Raw genomic sequence first — 19626 nt, 5'->3', positions numbered from 1 at the left:
AAACACCTGCCGAGCCGCCTGGTGACTCTCGGCCTAAGCTTTGTCCTCCCTGCTCCCGGGCCTCAGGCCGAACTCGGAACAACCAGCTGAATACGTCATGGTGCTTAAACGCGGCTGACGACGCGACTGAGCTTTGTCACGAGGATAAGATTTGGGGAGGGAGGAGCCTGCGGAACAGAGCCGGTCACAGCACCTGTGTCCTGAAAGGGCCTCTGGCTTCTCTTCCCTCTCGACATCCAGCAACTTTGTCACGTGAGACTCCAGAAAACCCTGCGAGCTCTTGGTGTCAAAGTCACCTTCCTCCTCAGAAACCTTCAGCAGCTCCCAGTTTGCTAGAACGTCCAGTGGGAATTCCATGTGGCTTCCTTTACTCCTTAAGAAACTAACGTGTACTGTCTGTAAGGCCTAAATGTTTACCGGGACCATAAGAAATCAGTGAATAGGCAGCATTTGGGAGTCTGTCTTCCTGCTTTACAAAAAGTCATGCAGGCTCACGAACGAAAGCATCGTCTCTCAGGTCCCTCATAGTCCGACGCCTCCGCCGTCTGGTCTTGCTTCCTCAGCGTCTCGTCTCGACCTTTCCCCTCACCTCTGCGCAAACCCTCGGTCCTCAGCCCCACACTCTGCCTTTGGCCGCGTTGGTCTCGCTGACAAGCTGCTCTAGTCTCTTCTTCGCCCGCCCGTGTCTTCCCACCTCCCGGGCCCTGGAGAGGTGGCAGTCTGCGTAAAATGATGAGATCATGACCCACGTCGCACACGGGCGTTTTTCTTCAGAAATGTGAGACGGCCCAGGAGACCGGAAAGAGTCCTCAAGTACCGCAGGCTGCGCTCTAGGATTCAGTCGATTGCGTTCTAGGACTCAAACGCGGTAATCAGAGGAACTGGGCGTTTTCCGAGGGGCTCAGAGTGGCTGCGGCACAGCGCTGTCCACCTGCACGCAAGGTGCTTTCACAGCGCCTCATCTCCCGGTCTCGGCAGGGTGCCCCCTCCACCCTTGTTACTGCTTTCGTAGGTGTTCTTTCATTTCATGTCAAGATCCAAAGAAGAGTCTTCAAGGAAGGGAGTCTGTTTGTCAAAGAACAAAGCAAAACAACAAAATCCTCCACAAATGTTTCGCCAGACCACACAGAGCAGTGACTCCTAAAGCATCCGTTTGCCTCGGAATGACCTGTCAGACTTACTTAAAGTACAAATTCCCATTTCCCAGCCCAGACCACTGATTCTAAATCTCAGGAATGGGGTGGCAATGCGAGACTGCCTTTTTTTTTTTTTTTTTTTGCTTTTTAGGGCCATACTCAGGACATATGGAGGTTCCCAGGCTAGGGGTCGAACTGGAGCTGTAGCCGCCGGCCCACGCCACAGCCACCGCAACGAAGGATCCCAGCCGCATCTGTAACCTACATCACAGCTCACGGCAGCGCTGGATCCTGAACCCACTGAGTGAGGCCAGAGATGGGACCTGCGTCCTCGTGGATATTAGTCAGATTCATTTCCGCTGAGCCACGGCGGGAGCTCCGAGGAGATGCTTACATCCACTGAGGTTCTAGAATCACTGCAGTAGTCTGGGAGCCTGTGCACGCTCCCGCGTTTCCAGACAAATAGGAGCAGACTGGAGGAAATATGTTCCCTGTAATGTTGATCTAACGTTCTTCCTAATGTTTTCCTTCTTGCAGCACCGTATGAATTAATGGGTTACACTCGAAACTTGAGACCAGAAATATATGATAGTGGTATAAAAGCTGTAATAGTGTAGCACGCCTTTTTTGCTTATAAGCAGAGAGAACAAAACCCTTAACAGGCCTTGAGAGGCCAATCCCAGAGACCAAAAATAGCTTCTTTAAAAAAAGGACTTATGCACCCTTATGCCTGTGGTAAAAATGGATTAGAGTACACACGTAACAGCTGCAAACCAAGCTGGAGTAAAGCCTTCGGTTTGGATGTCAGTTTCTATTATTTAGGCCCATAATTTTTTAGCATTTAATGGAATCAATACACTTTTTTCACAGTCATGCATAAGCGTATGCAAAATGGAATATTTGTCTTTTCACTTAACTTTGCAGGTCTTGAAGCTTTCACAAGAATTTGAACAATTAAATCGTATTACTTTAGGGAGAAAAACTGCACATGCTAATTTAATTCCAAGTGAGAATATCTCTAAAGATCTTGTGTCTAAAGTTCCGGTTTTGGAAGTAGAGATTCAAAACCCAAAGGAAGAGAGAAAAGAACTCTGGTAAATTGAGAAAATCCTGTTTCATCAATTATTCAGGGGAGGGGGTACATTTTATTTGGCGTGATTATTGTAAGAATTTGACATTCATTTTCAAATGATGCGCATATGTAAATTAGTCATGAGCATTCCCCAAAGATTTTGTTTTTTGATATGTAAGTACCTGTATGCTTTTCTAGAAAACCAGGAAAGCATGGAGAAATACAAGATCATCGAAACCCATGACTCCTACCGGGCAGAGATAGTAATCTTCCCGATTTTTCTTCCTTACCTTTTTTCAGTACATACATGTATGTGTTTTTACATAATTAAGACTATTCACAGAGGCTCTTATTTGACACTGTATCTGATCATTATTTTGAGAATGTGTTTTTTCCTCCTCTCTTTTCTTGCTGTAGTTGTCAATCTTGCCCCCAACTCTTGTATTTTCTACTTTTCCACCAAATGTATCTTTCACAGAAACTTTTGAGACTTAGACCAATGCATTACTCTGTTGTGGCACAAATACTAATTGCTGTAATCGAATTCTGCCTGACTAGGTATCAAAAGGAAACAACAGAGTTCCCTCTGTGGCTCAGTGGTAACCGAATCTAAGAACCACGAGGTTGCGTGTTCGATCCCTGGCCTCGCTCAGTGGGTTAAGGGTCCGGCGTTGCCGTGAGCTGTGGTGTAGGTCGCAGACGCGGCTCGGATCTGGCGTGGCTGTGGCTCTGCTGTAGACCAGTGGCTACAGCTCTGGTTCGACCCCTGGCCTGGGAACCTCTATATGCCGCGGGTGTGGCCCTAAGAAAAAGACAAAAAAGACCAAAAAAAAAAAAAAGGAAGCAATAGATGCCAATTTTTACTTATACAGCATACCAAAGGATACATCGTCAGTGAACTGAGACAGTATGGCCCAGGTGTAGCCAAACTTTTATCTTTGTAAATGTTCTAAAATAGAAGACATTGTTTTGCGGGTTTGGGGCCCCCGAATTTTATACTCTCTTAAAAAGTGGTTTTAGGAGTTCCTGTCGTGGCTCAGCGGAAACGAATCTGAGTAGCATCCATGAGGATGCAGGTTCCATCCTTGGCCTCACTCAGTGGGTTGAGGATCAGGCGTTGCCGTGAGCTGTCATGTGGGTCGCAGACGAGGCTCGGATCTGAGGTTGCTGGGCTGTGGTGTAGGCAAGTGGCTATAGCTCCAGCTCAACCCCTAGCCTGGGAACCTCCATATGCCGCAGGTGCGGCCCTAAAAAGACAACAACAACGACAAAAAAGAGTGGTTTCGAGTTTCGCAGGAGCTCTGCAGGCCTTCTTGAGCCACCGGCCCCTCGCCCGGGTCAGAAACCCAGCTGTTGCTCACCACTCCTCCTTCTCCCTCAGCCGCCCCGTCCCAGAGGTGACAGAGCCCGTCACAGAGCCTCGTGAGTCTCTCGCACCCACTCCTGCCTTCCATCCCAGCGCCGCTCTCGTCCTGCTGTTAGGATCCCCGCCGTCGTCTCTCAGTCTGTGCTTTCCCCGCCACACAGACTCCAAACGACTTTTCTAAGGCACGTGCTTCCCTTTTGCCTCTGGGCTTTTCCCATCTGGTTAAGTCATCCAGCACCCTCTCCTGCAACACCCACACACACCCTGCCTGTACACTGCCTCCCTCGTGCCTACTCATCCATCAGGCCTCCTGGGACTTATGCCTCGTTTAATATAATCACTTGTTAACGTGTCCTTATATCTCACAATATGGTAAGCTCTTGATGGGCAGGGATGATGTCCTGTTGTAGCCCTCGTGCCTGCCGAAGAGGCACCCGGCTGCTTACTGAGTGATTTTTGGGAAAATCTTTGTAAGCTGTGTCTGCCCAAGGCCACACTACAAGTTGGAAAAGTGGAAAACTCCCTCACACTGGTTGTCTGCCTACACCTGTAGATCAAAATGCTGGATCATCTCCCTGAATGTGACGTGACTCATTTGTTTTTAACGTTTATTTCTAAGAAAACGATACGGCTCTTCTGCTGTAGAATTCAAGTTGAAAATCTTGCTTCCTGTACTTGCTTTACGGGTATTTTTTTCTTGCATATTCTATGACTACAATGAGCATTTTGAGAGTTTTGTATTATTATATTTGTGCCAAGTCCCGAATTAGGAGAAAGTAAGCAGAAGGAAAGTCCAGAGGAGGCCGCAAAGGAGGGCGCTTTTCCAGGAGGGGGACAGGAGGAGAAGGACTTGCAGCAGAAGCGAGACGCGAAAGGGGAAGGAGAGCAGTTGACCTTGAAGCCTAAGGAAGTTGTGGGGCTTAGGGAAGAGCTGAGCCCTGTGATTCCGAGCCTCCTTCCGTCTCAGAGCTTCAGAGATGGCTCCGATGACGGCAGTGCCCAGGTAGGTGGCTCCATCTCCTCTAGCCAGCTGTGGATAGAAGCTTCATTTTATGCCATGACTAAAATGATATATCTGTTGAGCAATACCATAACCAGGGCCTGAATGGTAGTAAAATAGCAACCACAATCTCAGCTAAGCCCAGCGGTTGGCGTGCTTGCTTATTTATAAAGTCTCCTAGGCTCCATCAGGCTCAGCCGAAAAGGATGCTGACCGACTGTCAGCGTCTCTCTCGGGCAGGTGGGATAGGGAATGTTTTCTAGCCTCGGAACCCGGCCTGCAGGTACAGCATATGCTTTGTTTTGATGGGGAAGAGGCCCCCAACTTGGAATTGCTTTAAGTGCTAGAAATCTGCCTGCAGGAGAAATAAAGGGAGAGCCTGCCATCCACACCTCAGTTCTTTCGCCTCAATTTTGCAGGTTCCCTCTTGTACAGGTTAAGATTTCCCTAGGCACCCCTTTCTAGGAATTATTTTGAGACCCACAGCGGGAGGCTTTGCACTGGTAAGGAGACCAACCTCAAAAGACGGATAATATACCTTCGAGAAGTGCTTCAGGCATACGTTTAGAAAGCAAGGAAGGTGTCAGTAAAAGAAGTCAAAGGTACCTGAAGAGAGGTTGCACAGAGTGTGCAAACTAGGCCAGTAAGAGTAAATAAGGAAAATATACACCTGAAAGAAGATTCCGATGCCTTTGACGAAGGAGTCAGTGGATTTATTTAGAAGACCAACAGGAAGCAGGACAGCAAATATTCAAAAAGAGGTGACTTTTGTGTCTCTCTGACACTCCCTGTATTGAACAGTGGGCCGCTGTAGGAGACTGGGCAGGGGCTGAACACCAATCAAAAAAATGATAAAATCTTTGCTTGTGAGGGTAAAATGATCACTGTGCTTTTGGAGTAATGAAATTCAGAGTATGAGAAGTAATGCCCTGGTTAATTTATTAATTTTATCTGATGTACCTCTTCCCATTATTTGAAGAATCATTGCTCGGTCCTCGGGGTGGGAAGGTGAAAACAAGGAAATATATAAAAATTCTATGGGAAATCGAGAGAAGAGCCATTCTGTGAAAGGACAAGTATATATATATATATACACCACATAGCCACAGAGCCAGTAACTTTGTTCCGTAATAATGACTTTGAATTATTGAAAGAAAGGTACATTATTCTTACTCACTTATGTAGCCCGTATTAACTACATATCTATGATGCGCCAGGCCCGTTTTAAGGTCCCTACGGCAGATAAACAAGGTAGGTGTGGGCTTTCACGGGCAATGACAGACACGCGTCTGGAAACTCACGTTTCCCGAAACACTTCAACACCATCTCCTCTGCTGCTTGAACCAAGCAAGGAAGAAAACACGTTTTAGACAGGTTTGTTCCTGCTGTGTGCTCTGCAGTGGTGATTTCAGAACCTCTCTCTGTGCGTAGGGCTCCTTGACGTAGTGGTGGCTGTAGATGGTTCCGTTTCCTGGTTCTGGTGCGCGTGGTTTTTCGTCCTCACCTCTGTTGTCGGAACACAGCGCTGGTACTTGGCTGCTATCCCTGTGCACCGTGTCTTTTAATCTCGTAACGTGCCAAGGTGGGTGACTGCAGGCTGAGCGCAGATGGCAGGCTTTAAAGAGTGCTTACAAATGGCAACGCGTAGAAAAGAACTCTGAAAACATCTCTCCTGAGTAAGCAAGTAAGCTATAGCACTCATATGTATTTTGTCACATGATGTGTGGCTGCCGATGGCCTGTGCGGGCTTAATTTCTGCTGTTCAGCAGTATTCCAGGTGAGGCTGCAATAGCTGAATTCTAGATATTACTTTCCCACTATTCTTGAAACAAGTTTGAACTGCCGTTAATTACCTTAACTTTGTCTGTTTGGAAAGTAGGTTAGCATTTTGCATAATAACATTATTGCATATTCGCTATGCTCTAGGCGCTGTACTAAATGCCCTGCGGCTATGAAGCAATACAGTGAGGCAGGAATATTGCCACTTTATAGATGAGGAAACTGAGGCTTCGGAGAGGTTAAAATAATTGGTCTAGTTAATGCTTTGTGGTGGAAGCTGGGTCTGTCTCATTTACAGCCTCATCTTTTTAACTGCTTTGTCATCTGCCTTCCACTTACTGAGAAATGCAGGGAAAGCATGTAGTTCTTGGAGCCTCTGGTTGCCCTGCAGTTAAGGATTCGGCATTGTTACTGCTGGGGCTCCGGGTTTGATCTCTGGCCCAGGAATCTCTACACGCCACAAGCACAGCCTGAAACAAACAACCAAAAAGCACCTGATAAAACTTAAGAAAAAAAAGAAACAAAAAAAGAAACAGAAAGAAAGGAAGGCAGGAAGGCAGTTCTCCTGTCAGGATAATTTTCTGAGGAGGCTGACAAGCTGCCTCCCAAGAGTCCTCCCAGTGTGTCTGTCATGGATTTTCTTGGTGAATTTCTCGGGGGTCTGGCCCTTAGGCTCGCAGGCTCCAAAGCTTTGATTTACTAGCCCCCTAGAATAGTCTTGGGAATACCTCTACATTCAACCACACTTTCAAGACTATTCGATAAAATCAGAATGTCAATTATTTGGGCTTCTATAATAATTAATTTCACCTGAACACGCCACGAGGCACAGCGCGTTTACCAGCAGAGAGCTAAGAAGGACAAGTCAAAACCTGCTTGTCGGTGGATGGTCAGAGTGTGACGGCCTGTTTCGCCTTGTTGACCTGACGGGAGTATCCCACGTCAGCAGGTCTCTTACTCTTTCCGCAATAGGAGCAATCTTGTCAGGATATGAACGTGAGGCCACTATATGCACTTGGTTCGTATTAAATTTGTATTTTATTACAATAATATTTTAAATATTAAAAGTTAGTTTTTAAGCCTATAAATTTAAGATAATAACTTCTTTCATTTTAATTATTGAAGAATTCTTAAGGAGTTCCTGTCGTGGCTCAGTGGTTAACGAATCCGACTGGGAACCATGAGGTTGCGGGTTTGATCCCTGGCCTTGCTCAGTGGGTTAAGGGTCCCCCGTTGCTGTGGCTGTGGTGTAGGCCGGCGGCTACAGCTCTGATTCAACCCCTAGCCTGGGAACCTCCATATGCTGTGGGAGCAGCCCAAGAAATGGCAAAAAGACAAAAAAAGACCAAAAAAAAATCCTTAAGATGGAAATTATGTTATCTATTACTTGCTCTTATGCCTGAAATTTGCAGCTGAGTAAACTGAGACTCAGGACGACTGGCTTAATAAACCTGATAAACGGCCCAAAAAGGATCCTGTGTACTCTGTGCGCTGACCTGGTTCCTAGTAGCCTGTATGTCTTCACACCTCTGCAGTAACCTCCGTGAGGGAAGTAGTTTACACGGTAGGAAAGGAACAGAGACTCTGTGCGTTGACAGCTTGACTGGGGAACTGGTAGCTTCTTCAGTAGTTGCTTTTCTTGAAAAGTAATTTACATTTCTACCCTGGCAAAGTGACTTCATTGGAAAATGTAGGCAGAAAGAACTACCATTCTGACTTTTCTCACCTTGGAAACAGGCTAAAAACGTCTGTACCTTTGTCTCGTTGGTGTAAACGGGGGCTTCTCTGTCGATCTGTTTGGGTGTGTGAAACGGCTGTATAGACGGGCGATTATTCACGGTTAAAGAGCTTCTCCGTAGCGGGTAAAGAAGCAGCTAGCGTGGTGACCAAGACTTTCCAGACCCCAGGAGGAGTCTTGTCTTCAAGTGGAAGCAGACACAGGAGGGCAAGGCAGAGAGGCTCAGCAGTGGTGGTAATATTTTGGAATACGCTTGCTATGTATTTTTAGGCATCGTGCTCAGTGCTTACATGGCTTATCTTACGTACCCTTTACTCTATCCAGTAGTTATATCATTATTATTTCCATTTTAAGATGAGGAAAATGAAACGTAGAAAGGTGAGGTAATTTTTCCAAGATCACCCAATTAAGTAAGTGACAGATTCAGAACGGAAACCCAGATGTATCTAATTCCAAAGCTAGGGTTCTTAAGAAGTGTAACAAAATTACATTCAAGAATTTTCTGTAGGGATCTTAGACACTTGCACATTGGGTTTAGATGGCCTGTCTGACAAAACCAAGATGGGAACTGATGGGCTGGCAGGACTCGGGGAACTCTCTGTGGCAGTTCTGTTGTAAGCAAGATAAACTAGAGTGATGACGGGGGCTTTTGAGAAAGTCATGGACAGGAAGCACCCTGGACCAGGACTCCGGAAACTCAAAGTGTCTCGTCTGTTGAAGCGGATAAGGTTGAATGCTTTATCTACTCAGCGCGCCTGTGTGTGCCTACCTTTTAGAAAATCTAACTCCTTCTTGGGTCCTGGTAGTTTTATTGCGCTGGAGAGACTTGGCAGGAAATTGTGCTGCTGAGTCACTAAGGAATCCTCAGGTAGGGAGGGGAAAGTGATGAGGGAGGCTGGGAATTTAACATCGCTGGCTAAAGGGTCCCTCTCCCTTTGCCTGCAGACACCACCCACACCCACACACACACAGACACACGCACACACACCCACAACTCACACAGACACACCCACGCACAGACACACCCACACGCACACACCCACAACCCCCCCCACACCCCCACACACAGACATGTGCGCGCACCCCCCCACAGACACACACACACTCACGCACACACACCCCACAGACCCACACACGCGTGCGCACGCGCACACACGCACACAAAGAGACACATGCGCACGCGCCAGGTACACATTTACACTCCACGTCTTCACATATTGACTCTTTGAACACTCTGCTTAAAGCCCATTTTAGTCTAAAACTGTCCATACTTCACTGACAGGAAAACCAAGAAAGTTAATTTTCCGTGCTCAACTGCTGTTGTTCACATAATTTCTTCAGTGTTTTCTCTCCACTGTAGCAGGAGAGAAAATATATATAACCCCATAAACATGTACAACCCGCCGTGAAGGTGAAAGAGTTATTGGTTGTAACTAAGCTAACTCCAAAAAAGGTGCGTGGGAATAATCACTCTCTTGCAGCCGGAACGCGTGTTCTGTCAACATTCTTTCAAACTGCCCATGTGTCTCTTGTAAAATGTTTGCTTTAGTACCGATCATCTGGAGACAGAACCAAGTCCCAGCCGCAAGAGGAACTACAACAGCTTCGCCAGGATTTGCACCGGCTCCAGGTTCTGTGTAGCTCAGCAGAAAAAGAGCTTCGCTATGAGCGAGGAAAGAACTTGGACTTAAAGCAGCACAACAGCTTACTGCAGGGAGAAAGCCTTAAGGTAACCCAGTGGGCATGGCCTTTCCTGAAGAGCCTTATTTGAGCCGGGGGTGAAAGACTCGAAATTCCTCAGTCGGATCATTCATTACAGGGTCCCCGAAATGGGTAGACAGTGTGAGACGTCCGGTGGGTCCCTCCTTTAATTTCTCCCTCTGCCAAGTCGAGAAATCACAGCTCAGTGATTTGCTCCCACATGGAGGTGTGTGCTGTCAACCTATAAATGTAAAAAGGGTTTTTTTGTTTTTTTGTCTTTTTAGGGCCCCACCTGCGGCGTATGGAGGTTCCCAGGCTAGGGATCCACTCGGAGCTGTAGCCGCCGGCCTACACCACAGCTCACAGCTACACCGGATCCTTAACCCACTGAGCGAGGCCAGGGATCGAACCCACGTCCTCATGGATGCTACTCGGGTTTGTTAACCACTGAGCCACAACGGGAACTCCAAATGTAAGAGGTTTTGAAGTTATTCAGTATTTTGAAATCATTACCAAGACCTTCTAGCACTTAACTAAATTTCAGTGACCTGAGCCAGGTATGTGGGGGTATTGCCCTCTCGCTCTGGACAGATTCATCCATCATAGATGCATTCATTATTATTGGCTGGATGAAATATCAACTGCGCCAAGGTACGAAGCCTGAGGGAGCAAAGCTGCTCTTCCTGGCAGGAGAGCATCAGAGCATCAACAAGTCAGGGAAACATCCCCTAGACATGCTTATTTTAAAATAATCTATGTAAGAGTTCCTTTGTGGCTCGTCAGGTTAAGGATCCAGTTTTGTCACTGCTGCGACTCGGGTGGCTGCTGTGGCACAAATTTACAAACCACGTGAATGTTCCAACTGAAACACCATGTGGAATTGTGCTTTCTTTTAATGCGGTTCAATTCTGTAAACATATATTAGGAACCTAGTTTTTATAAACCCTGCCCTAAGGTTCTGGAATTTAACTCAACAAATACTTATCAGTCCTATACTAGGCAGACAATCTCATCAATACTGAGAGTTTAAACAAAACAGATACAATCAGCAAACTTTAGCCTATGGGTCAAATCCTGCCTTCTTTTTTTTTTTTTTTTTTTTTTTTTTTAATGGCCACGCTTGCTAGACAATCAAATTGGAGCTGCAGCTGCAGGCCTGTGCCACGGCCACAGCAGCACCAGATCTAAGCCACATCTTCAACCTCCTTGGAAGCTTGTGGCAGTGCTGGATCCTTAACCCTCTGAGAGAGGCCAGGGATCGAACCCACATCCGCCCAGAGACAATGCTGGGTTCTTAACCTGCTGAGCCACAGTAGGAACTCCTATTTTTGTAAATAAAGTTTTATCGACACACAACCATACCTGTTTGTTTACATCTTGTTGATGCTGCTTTTGCACCGCAGCAGAGACCATATGGCCCACAAAGGCTACAGTATTTACTATCTGGCCCTTTAGAGGTAAAGTTTGCCGCCCCTGGTATAGCAGGATCAATGACCTTATTCAAGAAGTGGCATAAAAATGGATTAAGAAAGGTCTCTACATTTTACGAGCTCACAGTCTAATAGGGGCGATATAGAGAGAAACAAATAGTCATTTATCTCAAACTCTAAGGGAAGCCCTTCTAGGCAGTTGCAGCATTCCTGGATTCTTTGGATAAACTTTTTCCCTCGGCTCACCCTTCATGATTTTTTGAATATTGGACATATTCCCTCAAGTCTTTGTTTTGGGGGCGGCGGGGGGGAGGTAGTTCCTGGGCCAGGGGTCAAATCCAAGCTGCAGCAGCGACCTGAGCCGCTGCAGAGACAGCGCGAGATCCCAACCCCCTGTGCCACAGCGGGAGGTCCGAGCCTTTGCAGTTTTAAATGACATTCCAAATCTTTCTCACTTCTCCTTTTAGGACAGGCTTTTACCTTTCCCTTCAGACGCCGTTCTTAGCTCCCTTTAGCTGTGCACTCTGAGCGTCCTCAGGCAATGCCTCATCTTCGTCAAGGTGCAGTGACCAGGACGGCAGCAGAACATGATATCTTAAGTGTGGTTGGCTCCATATAAACATGTGTTGAATTCACGAACAAGTCCTTAGGGCTGGGTAAATGATAACTTGCTAAAAGGAGAAGATGTGTTTTGTTCTGTTGTGACCCTCCTTGGAGGTGAGTAAACCGTTGGCCGTTTCAGGAACAGGACGTCAGTGTTCGGACCGACCCCCTGGGCCAGGCAGCTCGGCAGTCACGTGCCGTCGCCAGCTGCCTTAGAGTGGCAGTGTGCCCTCTTCACCTTCCATGAACCACCCAGCCCTGAAGGGCCGTCGTCTTCTGGGTGACATAGCAGTTCAAGCTGGCAGAGCTTGTTAGCTTTTGTGGAGTCAGAATTTAAACCCAGGTCTGTTGCTCTCTTTCCTGTAGAGTTATCTTTCCATATTAATCTTCTCCTCAATTTGGGAATTTTTTTTTTTAAAGGCCTCACCTGCAGCATAGGGAACTTCCCAGGCTCGGGATCAAATCGGAGCTACAGCTGCTGGCCTACGCCACAGCCACAGCAACGCCAGATCTAAGCCGCATCTGTGTCCTACACGGCAACTCACAACAACGCTGGATCCTTAACCCACTGAGCAAGGCCAGGGATGGAATCCCCATCCTCACGGACGCCAGTCGGGTTCGTTACTGCTGAGCCGCAGCGGGAACTCCACTTGGGGGCTATTTTGGAACCTCACCTTTGCAAACTGGGAGCTGACTTTTTAAAATCCACTCAGAGATGATCAAACTCTGGGTCTCTGGCTAATGTTAGGCGCACTTAGAAGACTGGTTAAGAAACAGGAATCCGGAGTTCCCGCCGTGGCGCAGTGGTTAACGAATCCGACTAGGAACCATGAGGTTGCAGGTTCGATCCCTGGCCTTGCTCAGTGGGTTAAGGATCCGGCGTTGCCGTGAGCTGTGGTGTAGGTCGCAGATGCGGCTCGGATCCCGCGTTGCTGTGGCTCTGGCGTAGGCCAGTGGCTGCGGCTCCGATTCGACCCCTAGCCTGGGAACCTCCATATGCCGCGGGAGCGGCCCAAGGAAATGGCAAAAAGTCAAAAAAAAAAAAAAAAGAAACAGGAATCCTACTTTGTGGCTTTTAAACCATGTATTGTGAAGCATTCAGAAAGTACATAAAACATAAATTTACAGTTCAAGGAATTGTCGCACAGTGATTACCCAGGTAGCCCCACTAGGGAAGGAAATCGCGCTCGGCCTGGGTACCACCAGCCCCTGCAGAACTCTCTCCCATCAAAATCCCGTCTCCTTCCGCCTTAGCAGGAACCACTCATTTAAGTAATTACTCTCTCGCTTTACTTTATAGTTTCATCACCCATGTATGAATCCCACACAGCATAGTTCCGTTTTGCCTGTTTTTGAATATTTTACAAAAATAATCAAAATACACACCTTCTGTCTTCTGAACAATCTAATTTGGGAGCTCCCGTCTTGGCGAAGTGGAACTGAATCCAACTAGGAACCATGAGGTTGCGGGTTCAATCCTTGGCTTTGCTCAGTAGGTTAAGGATCCAGCGTTGCCCTGAGCTGTGGTGTGGGTCGCAGACGTGGCTCGGATCCCGAGTTGCTGTGCCCCTGGCCTAGGCCGGCAGCTACAGCTCCGATTCAACCCCTAGCCTGGGAACCTCCATATGCTGCGGGTGTGGCCCTAAAAAGAGAAAAGACAAAAACAAAAACAACCTACTTTGTTTGGAAGCTTCATCCATGTTGTGACGTATGACCATTGTTCATTCTTTTTTTTAGCAGTAGAGTATTCCACTGTGAGAAAATACTACAATTTATGTATTTTTTTATGATTTATGGGCATCTTGCAAGTTTCTGGTTCAGAATATAAAGAAGAGTGCCATAGGCTTGCAGAGCTTGAGGCCGAGAGCAGTTCTGCCACCACCAACGCTGAGACCCTGTGCTGAATCCTCTTCCTGGTCCTTAAAAGTCCCAACCTGAAGCCGAAGAAGCCACCCTAGACACACACGTCACTGGCCGTGGCGGTGTTTGCCGCAGTGTCGTCTCCTTTCACCATTAGCAGCACTGCCAAAATGCCGGGCACCATGTCTCAGAGACCATTCGCTTTCTCGGTCTGTGGGGCAAGTGGCTAACGTACATGAAGCCTGTGTCCCCGTTCCGGGTACAATAAGTTGAATTTTCACAGTCCTGAAGCAACTCAGTGCGCCAAAGCCCCTGGCACTCAGTCTCTTCTTCTCTTTGATTTCTTTGTCTCGGCCTCTACTCGTTGTAAACGCTTAGATAGAAACCAGCATGACAGGAGACCCGTGGGAGCCAGAGGGGTGACAGGATGATTTTAATCTGGCAAAGGCCAGATCCTTCAAAGCCAGGCACGCTGCTGGGAGACGCTCCCCGAGGGATGGCGAAGCCACTCAGAGATCTAAGGAGCAGGGGGTGAGGTAGTGCCATGTGTGTTTTTAAAGGACCACGGTGGCTGCAGTGCGGAGAGCAGATCAGAGGGAAGGCCTCCGCAGTCCAATAGTAGCGTCAGAGCTGGTGCTCTGGAATAGTCTCCCCCAGAAACCAAGAAGCGACAGCAGAGGTTAGCAACCGGGAGGGGATGACGTCACAGGCTCCAAGGGGAGAACTTTCGGAGACAGAAGGTGTGACTGCTGCTCACAGATCAGGTGTCCACTGGACTTAAATTCTGGCCTTGGGGAGGTCAGTCGTGCCCTTGGCAACAACAGTGTCAGGAAGTAGGAGTGAAAGCCAGCTTGGAGTAGACCGGGGAAAAACAGAGGAGAGAAAGCATTTAGACCATGTGCACATACAGCAACTCGAAGGAAGAGTCCTTCGTCCCGCCACCGTCTGGCTACAGCTAGACCTCAGCAAACCTTACCAGCCCAGAGCAGCTGCGGAGAGGTAGGCAGCCACGCGACGCTGGTATTTGTCAGCTCTTGGGGGACTCCACTCCTTCGCAAGCTGCTTATTCTGGCTCACGTTCACCTTCATCCCGTGCTTATTTTTGTCACTTTTATTTATGCCCCACCTCTAGATCAAAACTGAACTAAAGCAGGCCCAGCAGAAGTTACTGGACAGCGCAAAAATGTGCTCTTCGCTGACAGCTGAGTGGAAGCACTGTCAGCAGAAAATCAAAGAACTGGAGCTGGAAGTCCTTACACAGGCTCAGAGCAGTAAATCACAGAGCAGCCTCGAGGAAGAGCTGGCTCGGGAGAAATCTAACGTTGCTGCGGCAGAGGAAAAGGTGATTATTCAATAAACAGCACGTCTGGGATACTGCGACCGAAATCCCGTTTCCCTAAGGATTTTAAGAAATAGGTACAGTGCAAACCTGATAGCATTCCAGGGGTTTTGTTTTTGTTTTTTTACCCTCCCACGCTTTCCTCTCTTTTGACGCCACCTGCTCCAACAGCTCCAGTAAATCTGGTATGTTTTTTAAGACTACATTAACTCAAAAAGGTAAGTTTCATTAAACCTATAGTATAAACTTAAAGAGCTCACTGAGGCCAAGTGACTTTCAAATTGTAAAGGGCTTATTCTCTCATTTGGATTGACTTATTTTTATTTCATAACTTTTGGAGGGATGGATGTTGTGAAATGAACCATTTGAAATATAGTTCCTGCATGCGTTTTGGGGCCACACCTGTGGCATGTGGAAGTTCCTGGGCCAGGGATCGAGCCTGTACCACAGCAGTGACAAGGCAGTATCCTTAACCAGCTGAGCAACCGGGGAACCCCCTGCCCCTGCATTTTAGGCCGCCTAACACCAGGTGGCAGTAGTACGTAATAACACTTGCACGTTTTGATCTGCGGGTTTGCCTGAGAGTCAAATCTTACATAAAAATTATTTCATCGCACTACGTAAATATAAAACAAACATTAAAATTAGATGATAGCAATCCGGCTTAAGTGCAAAAACCTGATGTTGAGCTAAAGAAGCCAGTACAAAAAAACACACGAAAAGTTGCTCAATACCCCTAATTATTAGAGAAGTGCAAATCAAAATTAAAATGAGGATATCATCTCACACAAGTCAGAATGGCCACCATCAAAATGTCTACAAACAGTATGTGCTGGAGAGAGTGTGGAAAAAAAGGGAACCCTCCTTCACTGTTGGTGGGAATGTAAATTGGTACAACCACTGTGAAGAACAATATGGAGCTTCCTTAAAAAACTAAAAATAGGAGTTCCCTTCGTGGCTCAGTTGTTAGCAAACCCGACTAGCATCCATGAGGACAAGGGTTCAATCCTTGGCCTCGCTCAGTGGGTTAAGGATCCGGCGTTGCTGTGAGCCATGGTGTAGGTCGAAGACTCAGCTCAGATCCCACGTTGCTGTGGCTCTGGCATACGCCAATGGCTACAGCTCTGATGGGACCCCCTAGTCTGGGAACCTCCATATGCCACGAGAGCAGCCCAAGAAATGGCAAAAAGACCAAAAAAAAAAAAAAGATTTCAAAAACAAACCTATGGTTACCAGAGTGGAGAGGGGTGCGGGGGCGGGGGGGGGGGGGGGATAAATTTAGAAGTTTAGGATTAACATGTCTGCAGTGTTATGTGTAAGAGATAATCAACAGAGACCTACTGTATAGCACAGGGAACTCCATTCGATATTCTGTAATAACTTGTATAGGAAAAGAATCTGAATAAGAATGGAAATATGTGGAGTTCCCGTTGTGGCGCAGTGGTTAACGAATCCAACTAGGAACCATGAGGACAAGGGTTCAATCCCTGGCCTCACTCAGTGGGTTAAGGATCCGGCGTTGCCGTGAGCTGTGGTGGAGGGTGCAGACGCGGCTCGGATCCCGCGTTGCTGTGGCTCTGGCGTAGGCCGGTGGCTACAGCTCCGATTCGACCCCTAGCCTGGGAACCTCCATATGCCGTGGGATCGGCCCAAGAAATAGCTAAAAAGACAAAAAAAAAAAAAGAACGGAAATATGTATATATATACATATATATGTGACTGAATCACTTTGCTTAATACCTGAAACTAACACAATATTGTAAATCAACTATAATATAAAATAAAAATTAAATTAAAAATAAAATTTTAAATAATAATTATGGATTTATTTTTTTGCTTTGTTTTTTGTTTGGGGTGTTTTTTTTTTTTTGTCTTTTTTAGGGCCTCGCCTGTGGCACATGGAGGTTCCCAGGCTAGGGGACGAATCAGAGCTACAGCTGCTGTTAAAAACAATTTTGGAGTTGTTTATTCCAACACATGTCAAGATGTTACAACTTGGTACCTTTGTCACACAGGGAATATTGAGCTTGATGTATGTACTATAGCTGTGTGTGTGTGTGTGTGTGCCTTTTAAGGCTGCACCTGCAGCATATGGAGGTTCCCAGGCTAGGGGTCAAGTCGGAGTTGTAGCCGCTGGCCTACGCCAGAGCCACAGCAATAGCAGATCCGAGCCGCCTCTGCGACCTACACCACAGCTCACAGCAATGCTGGATCCTTAACCCACTGAGCAAGGCCAGGGATCAAACCCACAACCTCATGAATACTAGTCAGATTTGCTTCTGCTGAGCCACCACGGGAACTCCTAATTACAGTTTTAAATAAAGGAGCCAGCACAGAAGAGTTCCTACTATGTATTTTCGTTTATCTGAGGCTCAAGAATAAACAAAGCCAACCTCTGGTGATAAGCAAGTGGGTGTCCTTATGAGGGCGTTACATGGAGGAGGAGCCCCGTGGCGGCCGAGTGGTTCAGGGTTCTCTGTGGTCGCTGCTGTGGCTCAAGTTCAGTCTCTGGCCCAGAACTTCTGCATGCTTCAGGTGTGGCCAAAAATTAAAAATAATAATAATAAAATAAAATCAATGGGGACATGAGGGAAGCTTCCGTGGTGCTGAAAGTACTCGTTCTTTTAGTCTGGAGAAGTTGGTTATGTAAGTAAAACTTCGTTGGCTTCATCGACAGGTAAGATGTGTGTACTTGACCGTATGTGTGTCATTCCTCCACTGACAAAAGGAAATTGGTAAAGTTGATCAAGACTGGTGACATTTTTATTTTTATTTTATTTTTTTATTTTTTTGTCCTTTTAGTCCCGCATCTGCGGCACGTGGAAGTTCTCAGCCTGGGGGTCGAATCGGAGCTGCAGCTGCCAGCGGCCTATGCCACAACCACGCAGGATCTGAGCCACGTCTGCCGCCTACACATGGCAGTGCCGGAACCTTGAAGCATTGTGCGAGGCCCGGGGGGATCGAAGCCTCGTCCTCACGGATGCTAGTCGGGTTTGTCACTGCTGAGCCACAACGGGAACTCCCAAAAATTTTAAATTTAGATAGTACTAAATATTGGAGCTGGATTTTGTGCAACAGGAACGCATATTCTGACTGCCGTTGGAAGAGTAAATTAGGGTCAACACTTCAGAAAGCAATTTGGCATGAGTATCTCGTTAAGTTAAAGATATGTATATATATATATATATATATATATATATATATATTACACTACGCAACACAGCACTTCTACTGCTAGGTGTGAACACTGAGGGAGCTGTTATACTGCACATATGCATCAGAAAACAGAAGTGCCGTCATTTTCATAGTCACATTGTTCCAAATAGCAGAAAATTGTAACCAGCCCAAGTGTCTGCTCCCATGAGGTGGAGTCGATAAACTGCGTGTTTATGCAGAGCAGCACACGGCGATGAAAATGCATGAACTCTAGGTGCTCGCGGTACTCCAGTGCAGCGTTAAATAAAAACCTAGTCACCATAAACACAGTATGATTTGACTGATATCGGGGGTCAGAATAGTACAAAATAACCACCGTGTCACATGGAGATAGATCTCATTGAAAGAAAAAGCACAAAAATGATTAATACAAAATTGGAGCTACTCGTTTGCTCGGGTGAGGAGGGAACGGGCGCGATGGGCAACGAGGGCCGCAGAGTAGAGTAGCCTTCATCCTGGAGACATTCTCTTTCTTTCCTTCTTTTCCTTGATTTTTTGGCTGTGCCTGTGACATACGGAAGTTTCCAGACCAGGGGTTGAACCCACGCCACAGCAGCAACCTGAGGCACAGCTGTGACAATGCCAGATCCTTAACCTGCTGACCGCCAGGGAACTTTGAAAGATTCTCCTTCCTAAACTGGATGGTGGGTTCAAAAGTTTTTCATTTGCCCTTGACAGAGAAGCCAACGGAGGAACACTTTGACCTGTGCAATTAGGACTGAGCATCTTTAAGGAAGCATTTGCCCTCAGCAGAACTAAAGGGGGCGGCTTGAAGGAACTTGAGCCTCAGCTAACTGGCCGCCCTTGCCCTTGCCCTTGCCCTTGCCCTCGAATCACTGCGTCTTGGCCGCTCCCGTAGTGTGCAGGCTCTGCAGGGACCTACGGCTGATGCAGGCAGCCCTTCTATTAGAAAAAGACTGCTCTTCCCTGGTGTCCACTGAGCATTCGTGGGGAATGTGGTGCCCGACCATTGTAAAGAATGTGGTGTTGTGTCCTGAATACAGTAGAGAGAGAACAACTATTTTGCTGCAAACTGTACATCTGACAAGTATTTATTGAGCACCTACTGCATACTAGTCACAATGTTAGGTGACACAAGGGTTTATAAAACTATGTAAACAAATTAAAGGGAGAGCTAATAAAAAAAGTTTAATGACACCTTTAGTCTTTTTTTCTTTTCTTTTTTGTCTTTTCAGGGCCACACCCGCAGCATATGGAGGTTTCCAGGCTAGGGGTCAAACAGGAGCTGTAGCTGCCGGCCTACACCACAGCCACAGCAACGCCAGATCCAAGCCACATGTGTGACCTACACCACAGCTCATGGCAAAGCTGGACCCTTTACCCACTGAGCGAGGCCAGGGATCAAAGCTGCATCCTCGTGGATCC

At 47.0% G+C, this 19626-nt stretch overlaps 1 protein-coding gene across 14 annotated transcripts in view; it reads left to right on the top strand.

Moving 5' to 3' along the window:
• Nucleotides 1-19626, top strand: part of CCDC30 (coiled-coil domain containing 30) — a 102030-nt gene that overhangs the window by 49778 nt on the left and 32626 nt on the right. For 11 of the 14 annotated variants that reach the window (XM_047789509.1, XM_047789508.1, XM_047789506.1 and 8 more), the window contains 2 exons: nt 9641-9820; nt 14818-15027. In XM_047789509.1, the coding sequence (XP_047645465.1) occupies nt 9641-9820; nt 14818-15027 (390 nt within the window). Of the gene's footprint in view, nt 1-2060; nt 2231-4317; nt 4578-9640; nt 9821-13576; nt 14685-14817; nt 15028-19626 lie in introns of those variants that run through there. The other 3 variants (XM_047789510.1, XM_047789513.1, XM_047789512.1) reach the window with 3 other exon arrangements.

The sequence above is a fragment of the Phacochoerus africanus genome, chromosome 8, assembly GCF_016906955.1.
Source record: "Phacochoerus africanus isolate WHEZ1 chromosome 8, ROS_Pafr_v1, whole genome shotgun sequence".
NCBI classification, from domain to species: domain Eukaryota; kingdom Metazoa; phylum Chordata; class Mammalia; order Artiodactyla; family Suidae; genus Phacochoerus; species Phacochoerus africanus.
The sequence above is the reverse complement of the archived record's forward strand: the minus strand, read 5'-3'. Positions and strand labels throughout refer to the sequence as shown.